A 22342-nucleotide genomic window follows, 5' to 3' on the forward strand; every position below is an offset into this window, starting at 1 on the left:
ATCAAGGCTTGTTTTGGGGAATTTAGATTTTTTTAAAAATATTTTCAAGCTGTGGATGGTTGAATCCATGGATAAAAAAACCAGTGGATATGGAGGGCCGACTGTTTTGCTACATGGCAACACACAACAGACAGAAGAACAGATTCCAGAGGAATCTAACTGAAATGTAATTAGAAATACCTGAAACGTATGGGTCAACAGCAGAGGTGCCACATCATGATTCAGAAGAAAGGCCTAAGAATTTGGCAGTCCCCATTTTTAAACCAACAAGATCCCTTGGTTGCATTAAGCAAGCCATTATTCTCTCCACTTTACCTACTATTTAGAGTAATTAAATTTTCCTGTTTTATAGGACCCTAGTAAAAAGTCACTAAGGCAATATATATGAAACAGTTTGAAACTGGTTACTCTCTATATTGGGCCAGATATGTTTTGCAGGTAGATTTTGGATCAAGGCAGCAATAGTATACTGGTGAAATCTGAAACACTTACAGGAAAGTGATGAACTAACACTTAGAAAAATGTTTTGTACAAGTCCTAAGATGTTCATACTGAAGTATAGGCATAGATTTCCCCTCCCAGGTCTATCCTTTACCCCCCCAAGTCTATCCCTTCAAAGATTTCATAATTCAATGCTAAAATGGTGCCAGATAATGGTACTACTATGCATCTTTAAAAATAACATTCCTAAAAGGATTAACTCCATTCCCGCCCACACATTTATTTATTAATGCTTCCAATATGGACTGGTACTATTATGCTTGCCCACTTATGAATCACAGGAATAAACAGTGCCAAAGATCCAATAATCGAAACCAGGAGGAATGTCCATAAGAACACGCGGTCAAGCACCTGCGCTATAAACTTCCAGTCCTCAACAACCTAAAGAAAGAACAGGGGGAAAAGGTCAGAATCTTTTCTTAAACAAGGTCAGATTTTTAGCTATTCATCAGACTAAGCAAAAAGCTAGCAAACGGAATTATGTACATCTCTATAAAGAAGAACAAGTGTTAACAAACAGAACTGACAAGACCCCCAAAGTAAGTAACACAAATGTAAAGTTTTAGTGGATATGTTCGAGAGGAAAGTCTTTCAGCTATTGTTGCTCATATATTTCCAAGAGACAGAAACTGTTTGCTTTACAGCTGTTTTGTTATTGTTAGAAAATATGGTAAGCCCTGCAGAAATGTCAAAATTCTAAAATATGTCACTGACGCAAGACCCCAGTTTATTCTACATTGTAATAAATACAGCAATAACATGGCTTGCATCACACTTTGGCTTAGCTTGCCTTGTACTTCCATACTCTGGTCATACTTCTGCTTCTATGGCCCTGGATTTTGCCTAATGAGATAAACTTACCGTGTATACTTGACCATAAGTCGACCTTATGTATAAGCCGAGAGCAAGTTTGGGGGCAAAAATTATAGATTTTGATACGACCCGTGGATAAGTCAAGGGTAAAACCTAGGGGTATATAGTAAAGGATCAAAAGGATGAAGCAAACCAAAACAATGTCAAAGAACCTACAAAATTCCAGCCACAATGTTTGTGCTCACTCTTATCACTGGATGGATATGAGAATAGAGAGGGTTGTTGCTTCCAGGATAGATTATACTCTTGCCTTTCACCAGGGGATGATTCCTCTTTTTAAATAAGAGTTAAGATACAGGACTTATATTGACCCATGGATAAGTCAACTCAGTTTTCTGAGTCATTTTTTTGGACCGAAATTTCTAGACTTATACATGAGTATATACAGTATAACATGCGTTTACCTTAGCTATGTATTTGCTATTTTGTCCTGTTTTAGATGTTTGGCAAATAAATCCATATCCTTATAATGGTTGTGTGTGCACCTTATTCTCGATATTGCCTTTGGTACTGAATCTGGTTGGTGCTTTTTGGCTACTGTTACTGCAAGGGGTACAGTGTTCTCTGTGTGCAAAACACCCTTCAAGTGCTCGGTGTTTAAAAAAGGACCAATTTTTAAAAAACAAAAAGAAAAAAGGTCTTGTGGAGAGGTGCTCAAGTTTCTTTGGCCTAGAAGTTGTCTGCTTGGACTATCTGTAAATAAGTAAAGATCCCCTTAGACTCTCAAGGATGTCCTAAGTACTGTATATACTCATGTATAAGTCTAGAAATTTAGGTCAAAAATGGACCCAAAAAATCTGGGTCGACTTATCCATGGGTCAATGTAAGTACTATATCTTAATTTTTATTTAAAAGAAGGAACCATTCCCTAGTGAAAAGCAAGAGTATAATATGTGAAGCACTGACTCCCTCTACTTTCTCATCCATCCAGCCTTAAGAGGAAGCACAAAGAGTTACCGGTATGTCTGCTGGATTTTTGTAAGTTCTTTGACATTGTTTTGCTTTGCTTTATCTTTTAGATCCTTTGCTGTATGCCCCTAAATATTATCCTTGACTTATCCACAGGTCATAGCAAAATCCATCATTTTGACCCCAAAACTTGCCCTCGACTTATACATGCGGTCAACTTATAGTTGAGTGTATACGGTAAGTCTGTGCTCCGCATGTCTGAAACGTAGCAGGAATTATAGAGATATTGGTAGTTCCCACCTTGTACAGTTGGTGTAAACATATCATTTTGGGGCACAGCGCTCTCCCAACTGTGACACATCTCACATAAAGTTAGACCACTACTACTATGAGAGAGCCAAGTATCTGAAAATGGTAGTTTTATAAACGCAGGTAGATGCCTTATGTCATGTCAGACTATTGGTACATCCAGCCCAAGAGCATTAACACCGAATGGTGCCAGTTGCCCAGTTCCAAGTGTTTTTCTGGTCATACCTGGAGATGCCAAGGACTCAATTTTGGCATGCAAAACCAAAGCATTCTGAAAAGGAACAGATATGGATTTTACTATGCTCCTGTTCCAGACCTCCTCTCCCAACAGCTGAATACACCACGACTAATACACACACCTCACGTACTTCATTCTCCTTGGTGATGTGCCTTGTGATATAGCGGATAGAGTTTAAGGCTGCTTCCAAGGTGTTCCTAGAAGACTCAGACCCGTTGGTACTGCTGGTCTCCTCTTCCTGAGCAAAGTATCTATCGACGTGGCTCCGCATACAAAGCAGTTTGGGAAGCTTCTGAAGAAAAATCTTGCGGACCCAAGGCGCCATCGCGCTGTGCGTCGATGAAGAGCGATGGTGAACATTAATTGCAAAGACAGTTATTACAATGGATAAGGTCACAAAAATCATTGTAAATACCAAGTACTCGCCGATCAAAGGTATAACTTTAGAAGAGGAGGGTATGATTTCTTCAATGACAAGAAGAAAGACAGTTAAAGATACCAGCACCGATGTGCACAGAGAGATCTTCTCACCTTCATAAGATGGAAGATAGAAGACGAGGACTGTTAAAAAGGATAACCCAATGCAGGGTATAATGAGGAACAGCGTATAAAAGAGAGGCAACCGTCTAATTATAAATGAGTACGTAATAAACGGATACCAACAGCATCCATCAGTTCTGTTCCCTCTGATGCCAGTCGCAGCCACTATTTCCCATTCGCCATTGTCAAAGAAATCCCTTTTGTCAACTTCTTCGTCCACGAGAATTATATCAACTTGTGAGCCATCGTAGGTCCAGGAACCAAATTTCATGGAGCAGTTTTGGAGATCAAACGGAAAATAAGTAACATCTATGGTACAGGAACTTTTGTAATTTGCTGGCGGAGTCCAAGCAATAGTACCGTCATGTTTCACAACTGTTTTTGTGGATGTCCCTTCAAAACGACCATCTGCACTGAACAAACATTCGGTGAAGAGTTACTAAATATGTGGCAGCTTGTTTTCCACAAATAGCATACACAGTTTTTAATTCAGTTTATTTTCAGATGCCTACTGTGATACCTTTTAAGGTTATGTATGCACTTTTTACTTTCTCTAGTAAAACAATGTTTTTAAAATGAGTATATTTTTAGAGCCTGATTATTATTAATAATAATGAAAAATTGGTTGATAGTAATAACAACAACAACAACAAATATTTATTTATATCCTGCCTCTCCCTATGGATATTAACTCTTGACAATCAATGTAGGTATTCCTTAACCGCTAAGTGGGCATAATTTGGGAGTAATTTGCTCTTAATCCTAAAAATTCTGAAATTATATGATCTCTTGTAAGTTTTTAAAATGATAATATCTATTGAAAAACGTTTAATACTTACTTGTCATACAAAACAATGTCTGGAATCCATATGGAATCAGATGGAACACGGATAGATGTGATTCCAGCATAGTCTTTGGGGTCCCACTTTAGCTTTACGTCAACCCATTCCTACAAACAGATGGTTTTAACAAACATCTTCATTTTAAAACTGCTAACTTGAAGTAATTAGGATAGCAGGCAAGACGTGATATGTACAGCATTCTGTTAAAATGACTCAACACAGCAAAGACTTTAATTTACTGTCTATAGAGAGATCAAGTAACTTGATCAAAGAATCCTTTCCATTATCATGTTTGCAGTCCCAGTATTATATAAGATGTGTCTGTTAATGAAAACTGTAATGTAAAGGCATTTCTTCAGCTTTGTCAGTGTATATTACCCTTCAGTTCATACACAAGCTACAATCCACATCATTTACTTCCATTACAGTACAGTAATATGCTTAGGCACTAAGTAAGCCCAATCAGGTTAAGTGGAACTTACATCCATGTAAATGCAGATAGAATAGCAGCCTTAACAGAGCAAACTGGGTACTCTCTTAAATGAACAGTCTGCATTCAACAATCCACCTCCCTTATCTAATCAAAAGGTACAGTTCAACAATGTCCCAGAATAATAGAACGTGATGGCCATTTTGTTTATAATGTACTACGCTTACCTGCTTCAACCAAACATTTGTCGTCATTAGTTGATTTTTCTCATCCTAGCGGAAAAATAAGGGTTACATATATGACACATGATTTGATAAGCTTTACTACAACTCCCAACAGTGATTGATTATATATGGCATACTTTCTACAACTATCTCAGGGAACCTGTGCTAAGATAACAGATTATCAGTGGTAGATAATGCATGGCATATATGCTACAACTATCACAGGGAACAGCTCCAGATTTCGTAGGGGACTTGGCATGGCATTATCTGGTGGGCCTTCTGCTATAATAGTGCTCCACCGTGAACCTTGTCGGGCATTCCCAGCGAGGAAAGGGCTATCATTTTAATTTCTCACAATACCTAAGAGCAATCCTGTGGGGGTTTTTGGAGAGAACTGTAGGAAAATTCAGTAATCTCTCTAAGCTGCTCTGTGCTCAAAAGTGCCAGAAAAGGAGAGCTCTCAGAAGGCATCATTGGTGTGATTCTGAAGCTGTGCTAAATACACATCAGTGGCAGAGGCTGATGCTGGCCCTGGCTCTTGTCTGTAGAAGGTGATTTATACTAAATATTTGTAGATCATGGTGTGGAAAAATTCTTAATGTTAGATGAAACCATGACAGAATAGACTTTTCTTATGCATGCATTTCTCCTTGCATACATACAATCCTCACAAAGCCTCCATGAAAGACCCTCTCCAGAACATGCGCCTCCGACGACTGACTATATTGTGCCAAGTAGCAATACAGCAGCAAAACATCTAAACATACCACATCCACCAACTGGGAAATGGCAAGGCCAAATTTCACTTTGATGGTATCATTCAAGCGTTCCACCGGGCGAACCCATCTTTCATAGTCTTCAAATAAGTGTTTAAACAAGCGGTCTTCGCTCTTTGCAATAAAAGACGGTTCAGATGTACCTGTATGAAAATCAAGCAGGACAATTCCATTACCTATAAAACACAGTGTTTAAATTTTCTTCTGCACATTCATATTACTGGCACTGCAAAAAAAGGAACCCAAGAGGCGTAGAAAGTACTTACACTTACCAAAATCACACATCATTTGCCAAGAGAGAAAGAGGACGGGCAGAAAGTTGAGCACCACAGAAAGCTACCATTTTCCCACCCTGTTTGTATATTGGCAATAGCAGGGAGAAAACAAATCTGCAGATTTGGCTCCTAATACCAGCAAAATAAAATAGGCTGATAGCCCACTTGAGACCATGCTCAGGATTCTTTTACATTCTGCCTCTTTCTGCATTTCCATATGTGCAAACATCAGCCTAGCAGACTTGTTCACTATACACTATATTTATTCCAGAATTTCATTTGGGTGCCTAGGCAGGTGTTCAACTGGCAGCTATTGCTGCCTCCAGGAGCAAAGGAGAAAACCTGGCACATAGCTGCCTGCTATGACATTCAGCTATGCTTAGCCTTCCAGTCCAGCAAATTAGCATGGCTCGGGTGGAAATGCGCATGTGAGAGCAAAAAGGTAATAGAAAGAGACAGGTTAAGTAGCAGAACATATCCAGGATGCGTAAAGGGGGCACTCAGCCACCTGAGCAGTGAGAGACTAAAGGGCAGCGGAGAAATGAAGAGAAAAACAATCAAGCATTAATGAAGCATATTTCAAAACCGAAGGTTCACCCTGCTGTTTAGACTTCTCTGGATAAACACTACATGTCTCCATTGGGAGTACGGTATATTTATATGGCAATATTATTTCTTATTGAGAGTCACAGTGGTGTAGTGGTTTGAGCATTGGACTATGACTCTGGAGACTAGGGTTTGAATCCCGGCTCAGCCATGGAAACCAACTAGGTGACCTTAGGAAAGTCTCACTCTCTCGTCAGCCTCAAAGGATGGCAATGGCAAATCACTCTGAAGAAACTTGCCAAGAAAACCCGATGGCCTTAGGGTCACCATAAGTTGGAAATGACTTTAAGGCACACAACGATGTTATTATTTCTTGTGAACTGACAGTGTCTCATCTAGGAATGAAAGTAGGGGCTACAGACTGATCTACACATGTAAATACTTTCTTGACCAGCAGATAAGGTGCACATCAAACCAAATGAAAGGGATTGTATTTAAGATGCTATTCTACAATAGAAAAGTTCTGAGATAGCGTTAAACCTCGCCTTTCTTCCACAGATGAGACTCAAGGCAGAATGGCATATTAAATCAAACAAGTGATGAGATAGCATATACAAACCAGAGGCATTGCCTAGTCTTGACCCATCATTCAATCTCAGCAAAGCCTGCAGTTTTCATCTTTTGATATCTCACCCTCCGGTGCAGGAAGATGTGGGAGAGGGGAGTCAACAAGACCCTCACCAAAGCAACTCAGTTTTGGAATATTCCATTAATGGATCTACACAGGTGTAAGGCAATTCGCATGAGGCACAGAGACCACAAAGAAACTCTGCTTCCCTAGTAGGCAAGGCTTGCTTCATAAGCAAGAGAGAGAATATAAAAAGCCTTATAGAGCTTGGGCCTGGTTTACTTGAGGGAACATCTCGTCCCACTAGGTAGAAAGGGGTAAGTTTCAAGTGGCAAAATGTTGGTCATCTGGGAATTGATATATAAGCTACCATGGTTGCTTTAAGTGCTTCATGCCATACACTTCAACTCCAGATTTGCATTTTGGATTACATCTGCAGCCACAGATTTGAGTCAAACCAACACCAATTCTGCATTTACTAACAGCTGAGCTAAACTGCTAAGTCACACCGACTGCAGTGCTACCTGAGAATGCTAGAAAGAGAGGCATACAAAAAGGTGGGGATGCTGCTGACACAATATAAATTTGGTTCCTCATGCAATATTTATCATCGTGGTGTTCAAGGAGCTAAAAAACCGGAATGTTTATGTAAACACCAGCCGCCTATCAGCAAAAAATATATCTGTCCAGTGCATTTTGCAAGCTTAACCATGAACCACTGGGAAATGCAAGTAGTAACAGGCCATTTAAGGAAAGCAATTCAGCAAATATATAGCCTGCCTGTTACAGTACTCCTTCCCTTCCATGCGCTGGCATCCTCAGATTAAGGGCTTAATGGAGCACAGAAACGATCCCTTCTGAATTATTTGGAAAGTGTTTGACATTTTGTAGACATCAGCGTACGCAAGTGTCATTACTCAAGCGGTGGCCTCCTGAGCTGTCTGGCAAAGTCACTGGCAATAACAATAACGCTCCAGACAGCTCACTTCTTGTGTGCCAGGTTTAAGAGGGTCCCCCTGTGGATTTCACCAGCCATCTGTTAAAAGGAGAAGAAATCATGCTCAGTAAACAGACGGATCCTATACATGATGACTGAGAAATGAGTCCTGCTATAGTCATAAGACTTGGGTCCAAGCGTGTATATCCTTAAGGTCCTACAATTTAAATTTATTAATGCCAAATTTATTGATTGACCGACTGCACTTATAGCCCACCTTTCTCCCAAAATGGAGAAAACGGTTGGATTTTAAATACCGTATCCCAAAACCAGAATCAGCTGATGACAGGAGAAAGGGCACAATAAAAAGTTGCTTGTAAAAGGATGAAAAAGAGCCAGAAGGGAGAACAAAGGAGTTTTTAAAAATAGGAATTGTGGAAGGTAAAGGTAGTTATAACGCATATCTGTCAGGGGTGCTTTGATTGTGTACTGTATTCCTGCATGGCAAGGGATTGGACTGGATGGTCTTTGAGGTCTCTTCTAGCTCTGTGATTCTATTTTAATATTATATTTATATGCAGTTTATTTATTCTATGCATTTATGGATAGGGATTATTGTGTGTCTTCAGGTCATCTCTGACTTAGAGCAACCCTAAGGAATATGTATTAGAATTTGTTTGGGGAAGGTTTGCCTTTGCCTTCCTCTGAAGCGAGAGAGAGTGACTTGCCTAAGGCATCCATGGCTGAGCAGGCATTCAAACCCTGGTCTCCCAGTGTCCTAGTCCAACACTCAAAGCACTGCAGCACACTGGTTCTCATGGACAGGGATTCAAACTGATCATTTATGATAATAAAAATTGCACACAGCTTCCAGGCTCCCAGCAAGCGACAGACCGAGCAAATGATGCTGCAGGGACTGTGTGCAGGTGCACTGAGTTTATAGCTGCACTGTGCAATGCTATAATAACTAGATTCCAGAACCAGTGGCACAAAACAAGACCTTCAAGCTATCCTGCTCCCCGGCAAAAGCAGAATACTGACTTTCACAATGACAACTGCCAACACATCCACATAAGCTTTTTTCACTTCTGGAGAGTCTGGTGTTATATAACCATCCCTCCCTCATTTCTCTGCAGACTTCTGGAAAAAGAATGCCTTATCTTAAGCACTCATAAGGCAACCAAAGGAAAGGAAAACCACGGAAGGGAGAATTTTAAAAATAGTATTTGTTTCTGCAGAGCATTATTCCCGGAAGGTTTCCAAATTCCTGCTTGTGGACAAATATATAAAAAGAAGGGGGAGAGACATCAACTGAATTTGAAGCAAAACAGAATGTTGTATTTCATACCAGATGAATCTACGAAATGATTCTGGAGCACTTTAATAAGCACTCCTTTTTGCATCCCATCCCCACATCTTAACTGGGAAGCACCCTCACCTTATGCATATTTATTTGGAATTAAGGTTGCATCCACACTGGAGAAATAATCCAGGATGACACCACTTTAACTGCCATGGCTCCATGCTATGGAATTCTGGAAACTGCAGTATGGCAGGGCACTAGAGGTCTCCGACACAGAAGGCTAAATGTCTCCCAAAATGACAACTCCTAGAATGCCATAGCATTAGGTCATAGACTGTAGTGTCAAGCTGGGTTATTTCTGGAGTGCAGACACAGCCTAACTCCTACCAAGCTCAACTGGGCTTGGTCTCCAGACTGCAGCCTAAACATATTGTGAGATAAGGTGTATTTTAACTATTTTTTCAGGGGGGTACCAAGGCTGAGAAATCATGATCCAGACAGTTCATGACCCAAAAGGAGTTTGGTCCTTATCAAGTAACTAGTTCCATGGAAATTCACTGGGTGACTTTGGGCAAGTCACACTCTTTCGGCCTCATAGGAGATAAAAGACAACCCCCTCTGAACACATCATGCCAAGAATTATTAACCATAACAGAATTTTAAAAAGTAGATTTCCTCACTCTCAGTAATTATGTAGGAAACAGCATCAGAATACTACCTATATATAACTTATTCATTTTAAAAAATGTGTGCAAACAAACAGGGAAGGAAATCCTACAGATGCAACAATTCGAATGAATTGTGAAATTGTGTGTGTGTGTGTGTGTACAATCAAATTGTGTGACTTTATATTAAATAAGATAAAAAGAAATAGTACAAGATAAAAGGAAGGAACATAAATATATATCAAGCGTGGGAAACAGTGTGCGAATAAAAGGGGTTAAGGATGAATTTATCCAGAAGAAAAGTAAGTTCTTATCACAGGATCCTCAGTGTTCTTCCTGAAAGTCTCTTTAATCTGGGACTGATAAAACCATTTTTCATTCTATTTATTTTAATATACAAAAGGTTTAAAGACTTTCTGGTAATCTCGGCTTTGGTTTTATATCCCTCCCACCCCATCCCCATTGCAATACTGATGTTCAAAACTCTCGACTGTCCTTCGAATCGGATTTAAACCATTCAAAATTACTCCCCAATGCAAGCCAACATCTACACCGCAGGCCCAGAAACCAGCTCTGTGCCATGAATGCATTTAAATCCTGAGAGGATTCGCAACCACAAGGTGGGAAGGGAAAGGGATACTCGTTTCATAAAGCCTGAAACCTAGCACTACATCCCTTGGCAGTTGTGGTTCTTATATATGCAGCTCACTGCACCAGACTTAGCCTAGAAAACAATAATGTAGTGGGGATGAACTCTTTGTAGAGCAGCAGAAAGTGTAGCATCAGCTCTATTTGCAAACTGGAGGATGAAGATGGATCAAAAAAAATTTTTTTTAAAGCCATTGAGAGAATACATTTTCTTTATAATATACAGGAGTGAAGCGGTGGAGGCTAGACTCCTGTATTCAAAATAAAATTGCAATTTTTCCTTCCAGACGGAAACCAAAGTCCTAGCCAGTGCATTTTTTACTTTCAATCTGTTCAGTATCTCTTACATCTCAAGCAAGCATGCAGTACAAACGCGCCGGGTCAGCATCTGAGGCTCCAACCTTATGAGCAATGCTATGTGAAGAAGTGGATTGAAATCCATGGAAAGCTCCTGCTGAAATAAATCAGCTTGTCTTAAAATAAAAGGAGGAGGAAGCTACTAAATCCTCCCTCCCTTTTTGGTACCCTTAGAAAAGAGGCATTGCACTGCCTGCTTACCTACATCCTCTTCCCCCAACACAAACCACTGCATTTTGGGTCACGCTTCCAAGCCTTATAAACACTGCAATCCTCCTGCACCTTAAAGTCGCAATTCTGCACCCACTTACCTGGGAATGAGCCTGACTAAACTCTTTAGTAAATGTGTACATGTGTTGTGTGTCTTCAGGTCGTTTCTGACTTATGGCGACCCTATCCCGAGGTTTTATTGGAAAATCTGCTCAGAGGAGATTTGCCACTGCCCTCCCCTGAGGCTGAGAGAGTGTGACTACTTGACCCAGGTCACCGAATGAGCTTCATAGGGCTACACTTTTAACGTGTGCGTGTGTGTGTGATGTTGGCCCCACGGAAACCCAATGAGGCTTCCTTCCCACCAACAGACAAACAAGGACCACATTATGTTGAAAAATAAAAGGCTATTGGATTGTGAGTTGCTGCATGGCAAGAGGGCTGGCCTGGGTGGCCTTTGTGGTCTTATCTAACTTGACGATTCTATAGGATGGATTGGTGAACCACTCATTCCTCCCACCCTATCGCTCTATATTTAAGCATCCCACAAGCAGCAAGAACAAGGCTGTGAAAGGACAGTGCATTCCATCCCTTTGTTGTTAACTGCCCTCGAGTTGATCTGGACCCATGGTGACCCCATGGATGAAACATCTCCAAGATGTCCCCCTGTCCTCCATTGCTCTGCTCAACTCCTGCAAACTCATACTTGTGATCTCTTTAATAGAGTCCATCCATCTTGCATGTACCTCTCTTTCTACTTTCCTCCACCTTTCCTAGCATTATTGTTTTTTCCAGTGATTCATGCCTTCTCATGATGTGTCCAAAGTACAACAACCTGCATTTTGTCATCTTACCTTCCAGAGAAATTTCTAGCTTGATCTGTTCCAGGACCCATTTGTTGGTCTTTTTGGCCATCCATGGGATCCTTAGCACTCTTCTCCAGCATCACATTTTGAATGATTTTCCTCCTTTCCTCCTTCTTAATTGTCCACCTTTCACATCCATACACGGCAATAGGGAATACAATGGCTTGTACAACTGTTGTGCTCAATTGTATACCCTTGCATTTTAGGATCTTCTCTAGTTCTTCCATAACTGTCCTTCCCATTCTTAATCTTTTTCTGATTTCCTGGCTGCAGTCTCCATTTCTATCAATGATTGATCCCAGGTATGAGAATTCTTTGACTATTTCTTTTTCTTTGTTGTCCAATTCAAATTTGCATAAGTGCTCCATGGTCATTATTTTGGTTTTCTTTATGTTCAACAACAGGCCTGCCTTTGCACTTTATTCCTTGATCTTCCATAGTAATTCTTCCAGGTCTTTGAGTTTTTTTGCTAGTACTATGGTGTCGTCTGCGTATCTCAGATTGTTGATATTCCTTCCTCCTATTTTCACTCTTCTCCTTCTGTGTCCATGCTGGCTATACTTACAATACGTTTTCCATATACGTTGAACAAGTCGGGTGATAGAATGCAGCCTTGTCTGACTCCTTTGCCAATTGGGAACCATTCTGTTTCTCCATGTTCTGTCCTGACTAGCAGATAGGTTGGCATTCCCATGTCTTTAAGGGCGTTCCCTAGCTATCTACAGTATTTATTTTCAAATACCATGCACTCTGCAAATGGTTATTGACTGTTATTCAACCGACTGGACAGCAGCTGAGATGGAGACTGAGCGTGTCCAAAGGGGGGTGACTAAAATGGTGAAGGGTCTGGAAACCATGCCCTATGAGGAAAGACTTAGGGAGCTGGGGATGTTTAGCATGGAGAAGAGATGGTTAAGAGGTGATATGATAGCCCTGTTTAAATACTTGAAGGGATGTCATATTGAGGAGGGAGCAAGCTTGTTTTCTGCTGCTCCAGAGAACAGGATCCAGAGCAATGGATGCAAGCTCCAGGAAAAAAGATTCCGCCTCAACATTAGGAGGAACTTAATGACAGTAAGGGCTATTTGACAGTGGAACACACTCCTTCCTCGGAGTGTAGTGGAGTCTCCTTCCTTGGAGGTCTTTAAGCAGAGGCTGGATGGCCATCTGTCAATGGGATGCTTTGATTGTGAATTCCTGCATGGCAGAATGGGGTTGGACTGGATGGCCCTTGTGGTCTCTTCCAACTCTATGATTCTATAAACCCCTCTGAGTTCCGTGGAGGATGGGAAAGCCTTGACCTAACCCTCTACAAGCAAGACAACTTTTGTGGGCTGCTAAAGCAGTATTAATCCGTGTCCCACCTTTGTTCTGAGAGAAATTCAAATTGCTATACTGCTCCTCTAAATAAATACAGTTCATGAAGAGCAAGGTGTGCACACACACACACTTATATATATGTGTGTGTGTGATGTTCTTTGCATATATAATTATAGTCATGAGAGCCAATGTGGTGTAGAGGTTTAAGTCTTGAACTATGACTCTGGAGACCAGAGTTTGATGCTCAGCTTGGTCATGGAAACCCACTGGGTGACCCTGGGCAATAAGTCACACTCTCTCAGCCTCAGGGGAAGGCAATAGCAATAGCAAACCTCCTCTGAACAAACCTTGCCAAGAAAACCCCATGACAGGTTCACCTTAGGATCGCCATAAGTTGGAAACAACTTGAAGGCACACAACAACAACAGCAACGTATTTCAGATGGGGGAGAGGTTACCTTACCAGGGCAGGAAATCTAAGATTCAACTGTGTTTGTATGTATGTATGTGTGTGTGACACACAGATATATATGTTGCTCTTCATATATACTGTACATACATACATACGTACATACATACATATATATATATATATAGAGAGAGAGATCTATATATGTGTGTGTGTGTGTATCTATAGTATAGATTATATATAATGTATTTATATACACATTATTATGAGAGAGAGAAAGAGCAAAAGAGTTACCTTCCATAACGAAATGCAAAAAAACCCCAAGTTTTCATTTTAAAACACATTCGCATGAACACCATCCAGCTCCTCCAAAGTGTTGCAGCTGGTTATTGTTTTACAACAGAGTGTAAAGCCGCCCTGAGTCCCATGATTGGAAGAAAGGCATAATAATAATAATAATAATAATAATAATGGCAGAGATAATAATTTGATTGCTATTATTATTATATATAAAACAATAATAATTATAGCAGCAATAATAGTAATAAAATTAATAATAGTAGCAGTAGTACCAATAATAGTAATAAAAAGTAGTAGCTGTAGTAGAAGCGATAGTAATAAAATTGTAGTAGCAGTAGTAGGAGTAATGCAATAATAGTAATGCAATTAATAATAGCAGTAGCCGCAGCAATAGTAATAAAGTTAATAGTAGTAGCTGTAGTAGCAATAATAGTAAAGCAATTAATAGTAGCAATAACAGTAATAAAATAGTAGCAGCCACAATAGTATTATAATTAATAGCAGTAGTAGTAGCAACAATAATCATGCAATTAATAATAGTAGTAGCGGAATCAACAACAACAACAACAACAACAATATAGTCATAGAAGTACCAGCAACAGTAATAAAACAACAGTTGTAGCAGCAGCAGCAACAACAGTAGTAAAAATTAATAGTGGCAGCAACAGTAATAGCAGTAGCAGCAATGAAATTAGTAGCAGCAGCAATAGCAATAAGAATAGATGCAGTACTGTCAGGAAGTTCCTCCTACTGTTTAGTTGAAATCTCTTTTCTTGGAGCTTGCATCCATTGCTCCATTGTGTCCTAGTCTCTGGAGCAGCAGAAAACAAGCTTGCTCCCTCCTCAATATGGCATCCCTTCAAATATTTAAACAGGGCTATCATATCAGCTCTTAGCCTTCTCTTCTCCAGGCTAAACATCCCCAGTTCCCAGAGTCTCTCCTCACAGGGCAAGGTTTCCCCATTTTGGCCACCCTCCTCTGGACAGAGTCCAGCTTCTCAATTGTGGTGCCATGCAGGAACTCTCCGTCAAAGCATCCCCATTGACAGATGGCCCTCCAGCTTCTGTTTAAAAACCTCCAAAGGAAGAGAGCCCACCACTCTCCAAGATTATACATTCCACTGTGGAACAGCCCTGACTGTCAGGGAGTCCCTCCTAATGTTGAGCTGGAATCCCTTTCCCTGCAGCTTCCATGCATTGCTCCATTGTCTCCTATTCTCTGGAGCAGCAGAAAACAAGCTCCCTCCCTCCACAATTGGGACATCCCAGGAGCAGCAATAAAGTCAGGAGCAGCAACAGCAGTAACCAAATAGGAGTAACAGCAATGGCAATCAAATTAACAGCAATGATACAATGAAACAACGAGAACAGCAACAACGTTAATCCTAATCATAAGCATCACTATCATCACCAGCATTGCTGCCTGCTCCCTCTCCATACAAAGCCCCCAATGGAGGGTCTGCTGTTACCTAGAGTCCTGGGGGCTCCCCTTCCCTCCAAGGAGGAGGAGGAGGAAGGCAGCAGAAGCAGGAGGCAGAGGAGCCAGGGAGGCAAAGCAGGGATGCCCCGCAGCTGCTTCCCTTCCATGGCTGCTGGATCCAGAGAAAGATTCAGGCAGAGGAAGCAGAGCATCCTTCCTCCTCCTTCAGCGACGCCTCTCCAAATGAAGCCCTTCAAAATGCTGCTGCTCTACTGCTAAAGATTAGGCCACGCCCCTAGGGGAGGAGCCAATGTAAAGGGGCGGGGTCCCTCTTCGCCCCGCCCCTTCCCTTGCTGCCATGTGAGTGAGTGTGTTTTTTGGGGCCATCCACAACACTCTGGTCTTCCTTCCCTGTCCAGCTCCTGCATCCCTGCTTTGTATGGGGAAGACAATGGCTTGTGCCACTCTGACTTTAGTGCTCAGCTGCTCATCTTGGCTCTTTGGGATCTTTTCTAGCCCTTCCCCACTCCTAGCCTTCTTTATAGTTTGTAGGCTAGCCATGGAAGGAGCAGCTGTCATGATGGGCCTTATATGCTGATACCTATGGCTCTTTTGTGTAGGGTTTGGATTGTGGGGTGGCGTAGTACTTAGATTGTGGGATTCCATGATATTTGGAGTCTGAAATTGCACATTATTTAAATTCTGAGATTGCATAGTATTTGGATTCTGGGTTCTGAGATTGTATAGTATTTAGATTTGGGGATGACACACTATTTGGATTCTGAGATTACGTAGTGTTTGGATTGTGGGTTTGAATAGTATTTGGATTTTGGGACTGAATAGTATTTGGACTGTGGGACTGGATAGTGTTTGGATTGTGGGATGGCATAATATTTAAATTCTGAGATTGCATAGTATAGGTACAATGTATGGTGGGTTTGGACATGTGCTAGTCAGGCAGGGGCTGGGCAATACTATGCAGTGTCTTGGATTTATATGTTCTTCCAGGGAACTTTGGGAATGCGGAGGAATACTTTTACTACAGTAGACAGTTAGAGCTAAGGTATGGTATTTTTTTTGTGGGGGGGGGACTGGATAATAATGAGAACCATTAGGATTTTGCTTGGGAATAAATGTTTGCCCACCAATTAGTGAGTAGATGGAGCTAGTTGAGTTGAGTAGTTTAATACTATGGTGGGAAGCGGGAAAATTGGGGCCATCATGCTTACCAAATTTGCAGATGACACCAAACTAGGAGGAGTAGCTAATACTCCAGAGAACAGGATCAAAATTCAAGATGACCTCAATAGATTAGAAAGCTGGGCCAAAGCTAACAAAATGTCTCCTTCCATGTCGGGGATGCGTTGATTTAGATTTCCTGCATGGCAGAATGGGGTTGGACTGGATGGCCCTTGGGGTCTCTTCCAACGCTATGATTCTAGTTCTGATCTAGACATTTTGGTGGTAACATATGTCCTGATGTCTTCAATAAAGTCCTTTTGTTTTCCATCACAATAAGACTGTTTGTACATTGGGAAATGAATCCACTGGTTCTGACAGTAGCCTATGGTGCTGAATCCTGCCTCCAAATTAGGTTTAGCACCTTGGACAACTCCTTTGCAGTAATCCAGAACCTGGAATGGAGGGATTCAAAACTATAGCCGCATTAGTCTTTAGAATCAGTATGTAGAGAGATCTAGTAGCACCTTTGACACGAACTGAAAGACGTTATGTAATGTAATGTCCAAATGTATGTAGAGAGATCTCGTAGCACCTTTGCAACTAACTGAAAGAAGTTGGCAGCAGGAGCTTTCGTAGACTTTAGTCTACTCCCTCAAATACATTTGGAATCACTGTATATTTCCAGGTTCTACATGTGTGCATAGTTTTGAAATCTAGACAACATAGAAAGCCGATAGAAAGAAAATCAACTCATTTGAAATATGGTGCTGGAGAAAGGGTCTACAGATCCTGTGGGCTGCTAAAAGGACAAATCGATGGGTCCTAGAGCAAATCAAGCCTTCTCCCTAGAAGTCAAGCTAACTAAACCGACACTATGGAGAGAGATCTTGTTGCATCTTTGAGGCTAACTGAAAGATAGACGTTGGCAGCATAAGCTTTCATAGACTTCAGTCTACTTCTTCAGATGCATTTTGGTGGCGTGGAAAGCCAGGAACAGAAGTCTAGGAAAGCTCATGCTGCCAACTTCTTTCTTTCAGTTAGTCTCAAAGGTGCTACAAGATCTCTCTACAGACTGGAATGGAGGGGAGGAAGTGCACCATCTTGTGATTTGCTTCAGACAGCAAAACATCTTTGGCTGACCCCTATGCGCTCTTCTATCTCTGTTCATCTCAGGGCACATTACAGAGGAAGAGAAAAAGCCACAGGAATCATGAGAGACAAGCCCAGAAAGAATAGGAGAAATCTGCTAATCTGTTGATCGTACAGAGGAGATACTGATGAGATTTTGGGATGTTAAGCCCAGAACTGTGCTCTCTAGTGCTCAGTTGTGTATCTTTACTCTTTAGGATCTTGCCTAGTTCTTTCATGGCTGTCCTCCTCATTCCTAGTCTTCTTGACTTCAGTCTCTGTTCTGATCAATGTTTGATTTAAAGTATAGGAACGCTTTTACTAAAGACAGTCTCAATTTGATCATCTTTGGCCTGTTACAGACTACCAAAATAAAGCTGCTTCGGGTCTCTTTGGAGGTATGCTGTTTAAATGATGCATGCATCCTAAGAATCCGGAAGCTGCACCAAAGCTGCACTCCAGTGCTTAGGAATGGAGTGTGGCTTTGGCGCGACCTCCGGACTCTTAGGACCCATGCATCATTTAAATAGCATACCTCCAAAGAGACCCGAAGCAGCTTTATTTTGGCAGTCTGTAACAGGCCTTTGTCTTCCGAGGCAATTTCAGACTCGATCTGTTCTAGCACCCGTTTGTTTGTCTTTTTGGCCATTCTTGAGATCCTCAGTACTTTTCCCCAGCAAGTCTTAAGCCTTCCTATAGTTTAAACTTGGCTTATAAAAGTCTGCTTTGTGATCTAACCAGGGGGAAAATGTTGGTGTCACAAATAAAGCTAAATATCGGAACGTATTGGACAAGCAGCAATATAACACATATTTTTGTCGTGTAAGAAGAAAATATATTTATCAGCCTGACACTTCAAATTCCTTGAGTTAGCTAAAAATGATAAAATAAAGGGTGAAAACATGCATGTGCACCTTTGTAAATTACCTAAGTGTGCAGTATAGTATTTGGGTTCATATATATATATAACCTGGGACCCCTGAATTCAAGCCAACTGTCGTTATTCTCCAATGTCAAATATATGAAATGCCTGGGGTTTATTGCAGAACATTCTAATCAATATCACAAGTTGGAATATATGGAGGGGAAAGTACTGTGTAAGCAGCTTCTTCTTTGTTTGTTGCCTGCATCATATTTACTGATTTACAAATGCACACTTCATTTTTACTTTTAAAGAATAGGCTGAGAGTTTTGAATTATGCAAGGCAATGGTTCTGGGGATTGACTGTTTAATTATACAGTATATCACACTATATATAAAAGCAGCTGTCTGCAGGCAGAACAATCAAATTGCTAAACACAGGTAAAAACATTTTTGCTGATTCTAAGTCGGTTATCCAATTCACATTTACCTGGCATAGGGGTTTAAAGTGATGGACTACGACCCGGGAAACCAGGGTTCGATTCCCAGCTCAGCCATGCAAGGTGACCTTTGGGCAAGTCACACTCTCTCAGCCTCAGGGGAAGGCAATGGCAAGCCTCCTCCGAACAAATCTTGCCAAGAAAATCCCATGATAGGTTCCCCTTAAGGTCACCATAAATTGGAAATGACTTGAAGACACTCAGCAGCAAAGCTCTATATGCACGCTTTACTCAGAATGTGCATGGTGCAGTTTATTTATTTATTTAGCTGCTATCCAAATGTTCTCACACTAGGATTTCCAGAATTCATGACTTGGATCTTCGTTGGTCAAGTCATTGAGGAGGAATTTCAGGGCAAAAGTGCTGTCTTGAAAGATGTGGGTGACAAGATCTATCTTGTCTTCCTTATGTGTTGATTTGATGTGTTTCCTTTGAATGGCAGACTCTGTACACAGTGACTAATGCTCTATGTATAATGCTTTATGATATCACCAGGGTTTGACACTAATAATATTCCCTTGTTCACATCACAGCCTGCCGCCTATGAAATCACAAGATGTGATCCAAGTCCCACCAAAAAATGGATTCAGTATAACCAGAGGCAGTGTTACCAAGTAAGGTTTTATATAAAATTATGGATGACATGCGGTCTGAAGCCATGACTCCTGACTGACCCCACAGCCAGCCGCCATTAACCTAAGAGCGAGGAGACCATGTAGCCAGCTGCCCTGACAAGGCATGGTCTCAGAAAAAGGTAGATTTAAACCTTTCAGAGGAAGTTTTGGGAGTTGCTAAACCAGATTCGCAGAGACCTCTGCAAGGAACACAATAGATGTGGCTTCCTTCTTAATGAGCCAGTGGTTAACTTAACGGCTCGTCCATCAAGATAGCTGCTCTCCTGAAAAGTGTCAGACCTCTTGCATTGTGTAACCATTGTGCAGCTTTTGGCTTAGACAAAGCCAAGTAATCAAAGCCTTTGTCTTGCAGGCAGCCATCACTGAGGATATGTTTAGCCCTATATAAGGTCCAAGTTTTCAGCCCTCAGTGGGCTTGTTGAGCTTCCAGTTCCGAGCCTGAGTTCCTAGAGCATCTTGCTCTGCTGAAATCACTTGAGCGAAGCCAAGCTCACTGTCACTGGGCCTCTAGCTAGCTTTGCCCGCTGGAACTCAGCTCCAAAGTCACCACGGCCGCTCTTTCCTTTCCTGTTCCCGCAGCCGTGTCTCACCATCCATCCTACATCTCATCCGCTTACTTGGAGAAGACGTCTAAGGTAAATATTCCCAATGGTGCCTCTCTCTTCTTTCCTTTACTCCCCGAAACTCACCCCCCCTCTATAGCATAGTATGTGTGTGCATGTGTGTGTGATCCATTTTGTTGTGTGGCTTTAATAAATGTTTATAGTTTAATTGCACCTCATTGGTATCAGAGTCTCTTTCTCTTGGGGGTGGACTAGGCAACCTCTGGTATACACATAGGGACATGATCCTGTGTGTGCATTGTTAGGACACGCCTCTGGTATTTGAGCTAATTAAAATTCCCCTAATTCGATCCTTCCTAACAGCAGGAACAGTGTGGTGTAGTGGTTTGAGCATTGGACAATGGTGACCAGGGTTCAAATCCCTGTTCAGACATGGAAACCCACTGGGTGAACTTTGGGCAAGTCACTCTCTCTCAGCCTCAGAGGATAGCAATGGCAAGCCCCCTCTGAAGAAACGTGCCACAAAATCCCCATGACAGGTTTGCCATGGGGTTGCCATAAGTCAGAAACAACTTGGAAGGCACATAAAACACACATGCACTTTCTTACTCCCCTAGAGAAAGCTTCACAATGTTCTTGTCTTTGCTTGAAAAGACCTTCACATCTCTTCCCTCACCTTTCATGCTCTCAGTTCTGTTCAAACGCTGTTGTCCTAAATAGAAATACACCAGAGGCACGCATAGCTCAGTCTTTTAGGAAATCAATAAAGCTCAGCCAAATACCTTTTTGACATGTCACCTTCTTGTCACCTTGAGGCAGCTTCTTCTTCAATGTACTGGCGCATAGGTACTGATACGCTAACCAAACTTGTTTCATAAACACATTTTTTAGTTTTTCCCCTACAGCTGAATTCTCTCTAAAATAAAATAGATGGTCAGCCAATGAATCAGCCAGGACTGTATATTAATTTATAAATGTCACTGTTGCCTATTTCCTAAATATTCTTGCTCAGTTCAAAGATGGGGTCCATCTAATACAGCAATAGGGAATGTGTTGTCCTCCAGATATTACTGGACTTAAATTTCCATCATCCTTCACCAATCAGTGTGCTATCTAGGCATGATGGAAACTGCAGTCCAACATCTGGAAGGCCAGCCATTTCCTTCCTTGATCTAGTCTGTACAGCATCCTCTTACCAAGCACAAAGAACCAAACAATTCAGGGACTTATTCTGCATCTTGTGCTTGTATATGTGTTCTTTCTTTCTTGCATTTTATTTTAATAGGGTATTTTCGTATTTTATATTATCGAAATAGTTATGTTTTATTCTGTTTGTAAAGTGCTCTGTACATGGATGGTTCTACATAAATGATAATAATAAGTACACAAGTAGAACACAAAGGCAACAGCTATACCCTTCTTCTCTTCTCTGTCTAGCTCAGCTATAATATTTTCAGCACTGATGTTTAAATAATTGGGTCACTGGTTTTTTTTTTAACGTTCACTGCATTCTTTTTACATAGATATAAATATCCTGAAAATCCCGAGCCTTTTAAAGTCAGAAGGAACACAGCTGTTAGCTTTAAAGGTTCAGGGTTTCGGACAAACTCGACGTAAGAAATTATCAGCTATAATTTTAATTTGATCAGTTCATTCCTAAGGGCGGTTGGCTGTTTTGTGTAAGACAAAATTACAGTTGAATCAAAACAGCTATTCCTCTGTTCCAGTAAAATCTCATTTCCCAACCACCAGAGAATTCTGTGACCTTTTAAACAGATTAAGTGCAAGAAACTTGAAATTGTCCATTAAAGTCTGCAAATAAGGATCCATTTGATAAAACTGTTCCAGGAAGGAGGAAGACTTAAAAATCACTGGGGCAATTAAAACATGAAAGAAAAAAAGATGAAAAGGAAGTTTTTATGGATAATCAGAGTTGAAACACTATAC

General features: G+C 41.0%; 1 protein-coding gene across 2 annotated transcripts; it reads right to left on the minus strand.

Annotated features, from left to right (window-relative positions):
* On the minus strand, positions 1-15736 carry CHRNA5 (cholinergic receptor nicotinic alpha 5 subunit). 2 transcript variants are annotated; one of them, XM_042476573.1, is made up of 6 exons: positions 15575-15736; positions 5634-5785; positions 4870-4914; positions 4210-4319; positions 2961-3783; positions 1-882 (listed from the first exon to the last, which is right to left on the minus strand). In XM_042476573.1, exons 1-6 carry the CDS (start codon positions 15690-15692, stop codon positions 721-723), a joined length of 1410 nt encoding a protein of 469 aa, XP_042332507.1. In that variant the 5' UTR covers positions 15693-15736; the 3' UTR covers positions 1-720. The 2 variants fall into 2 exon arrangements, with proteins under 2 accessions (XP_042332507.1, XP_042332506.1); XM_042476572.1 differs by having other exon boundaries at positions 2952-3783.
* Between the last annotated feature and the right edge of the window lie 6606 nt (positions 15737-22342).

The sequence above is a fragment of the Sceloporus undulatus genome, chromosome 6 (genome assembly GCF_019175285.1).
Source record: "Sceloporus undulatus isolate JIND9_A2432 ecotype Alabama chromosome 6, SceUnd_v1.1, whole genome shotgun sequence".
Taxonomy (NCBI): Eukaryota; Metazoa; Chordata; class Lepidosauria; order Squamata; family Phrynosomatidae; genus Sceloporus; species Sceloporus undulatus.

Bases quoted from the DNA above. Each gene is read 5' to 3' on its own strand.
- CHRNA5 (XM_042476572.1), bottom strand. From the start codon at position 15,692: ATGGAAGGGAAGCAGCTGCGGGGCATCCCTGCTTTGCCTCCCTGGCTC. The intron at 5,786-15,574 runs GTAACAGCAGAC...ATTTTCATACAG, and splicing joins GGGAGCCCCCAGGACTCTAG to GTACATCTGAACCGTCTTTT. The intron at 883-2,951 runs GTGTGTGTATTA...TTCTTTCTTTAG, and splicing joins AGGAGAATGAAGTACGTGAG to GTTGTTGAGGACTGGAAGTT.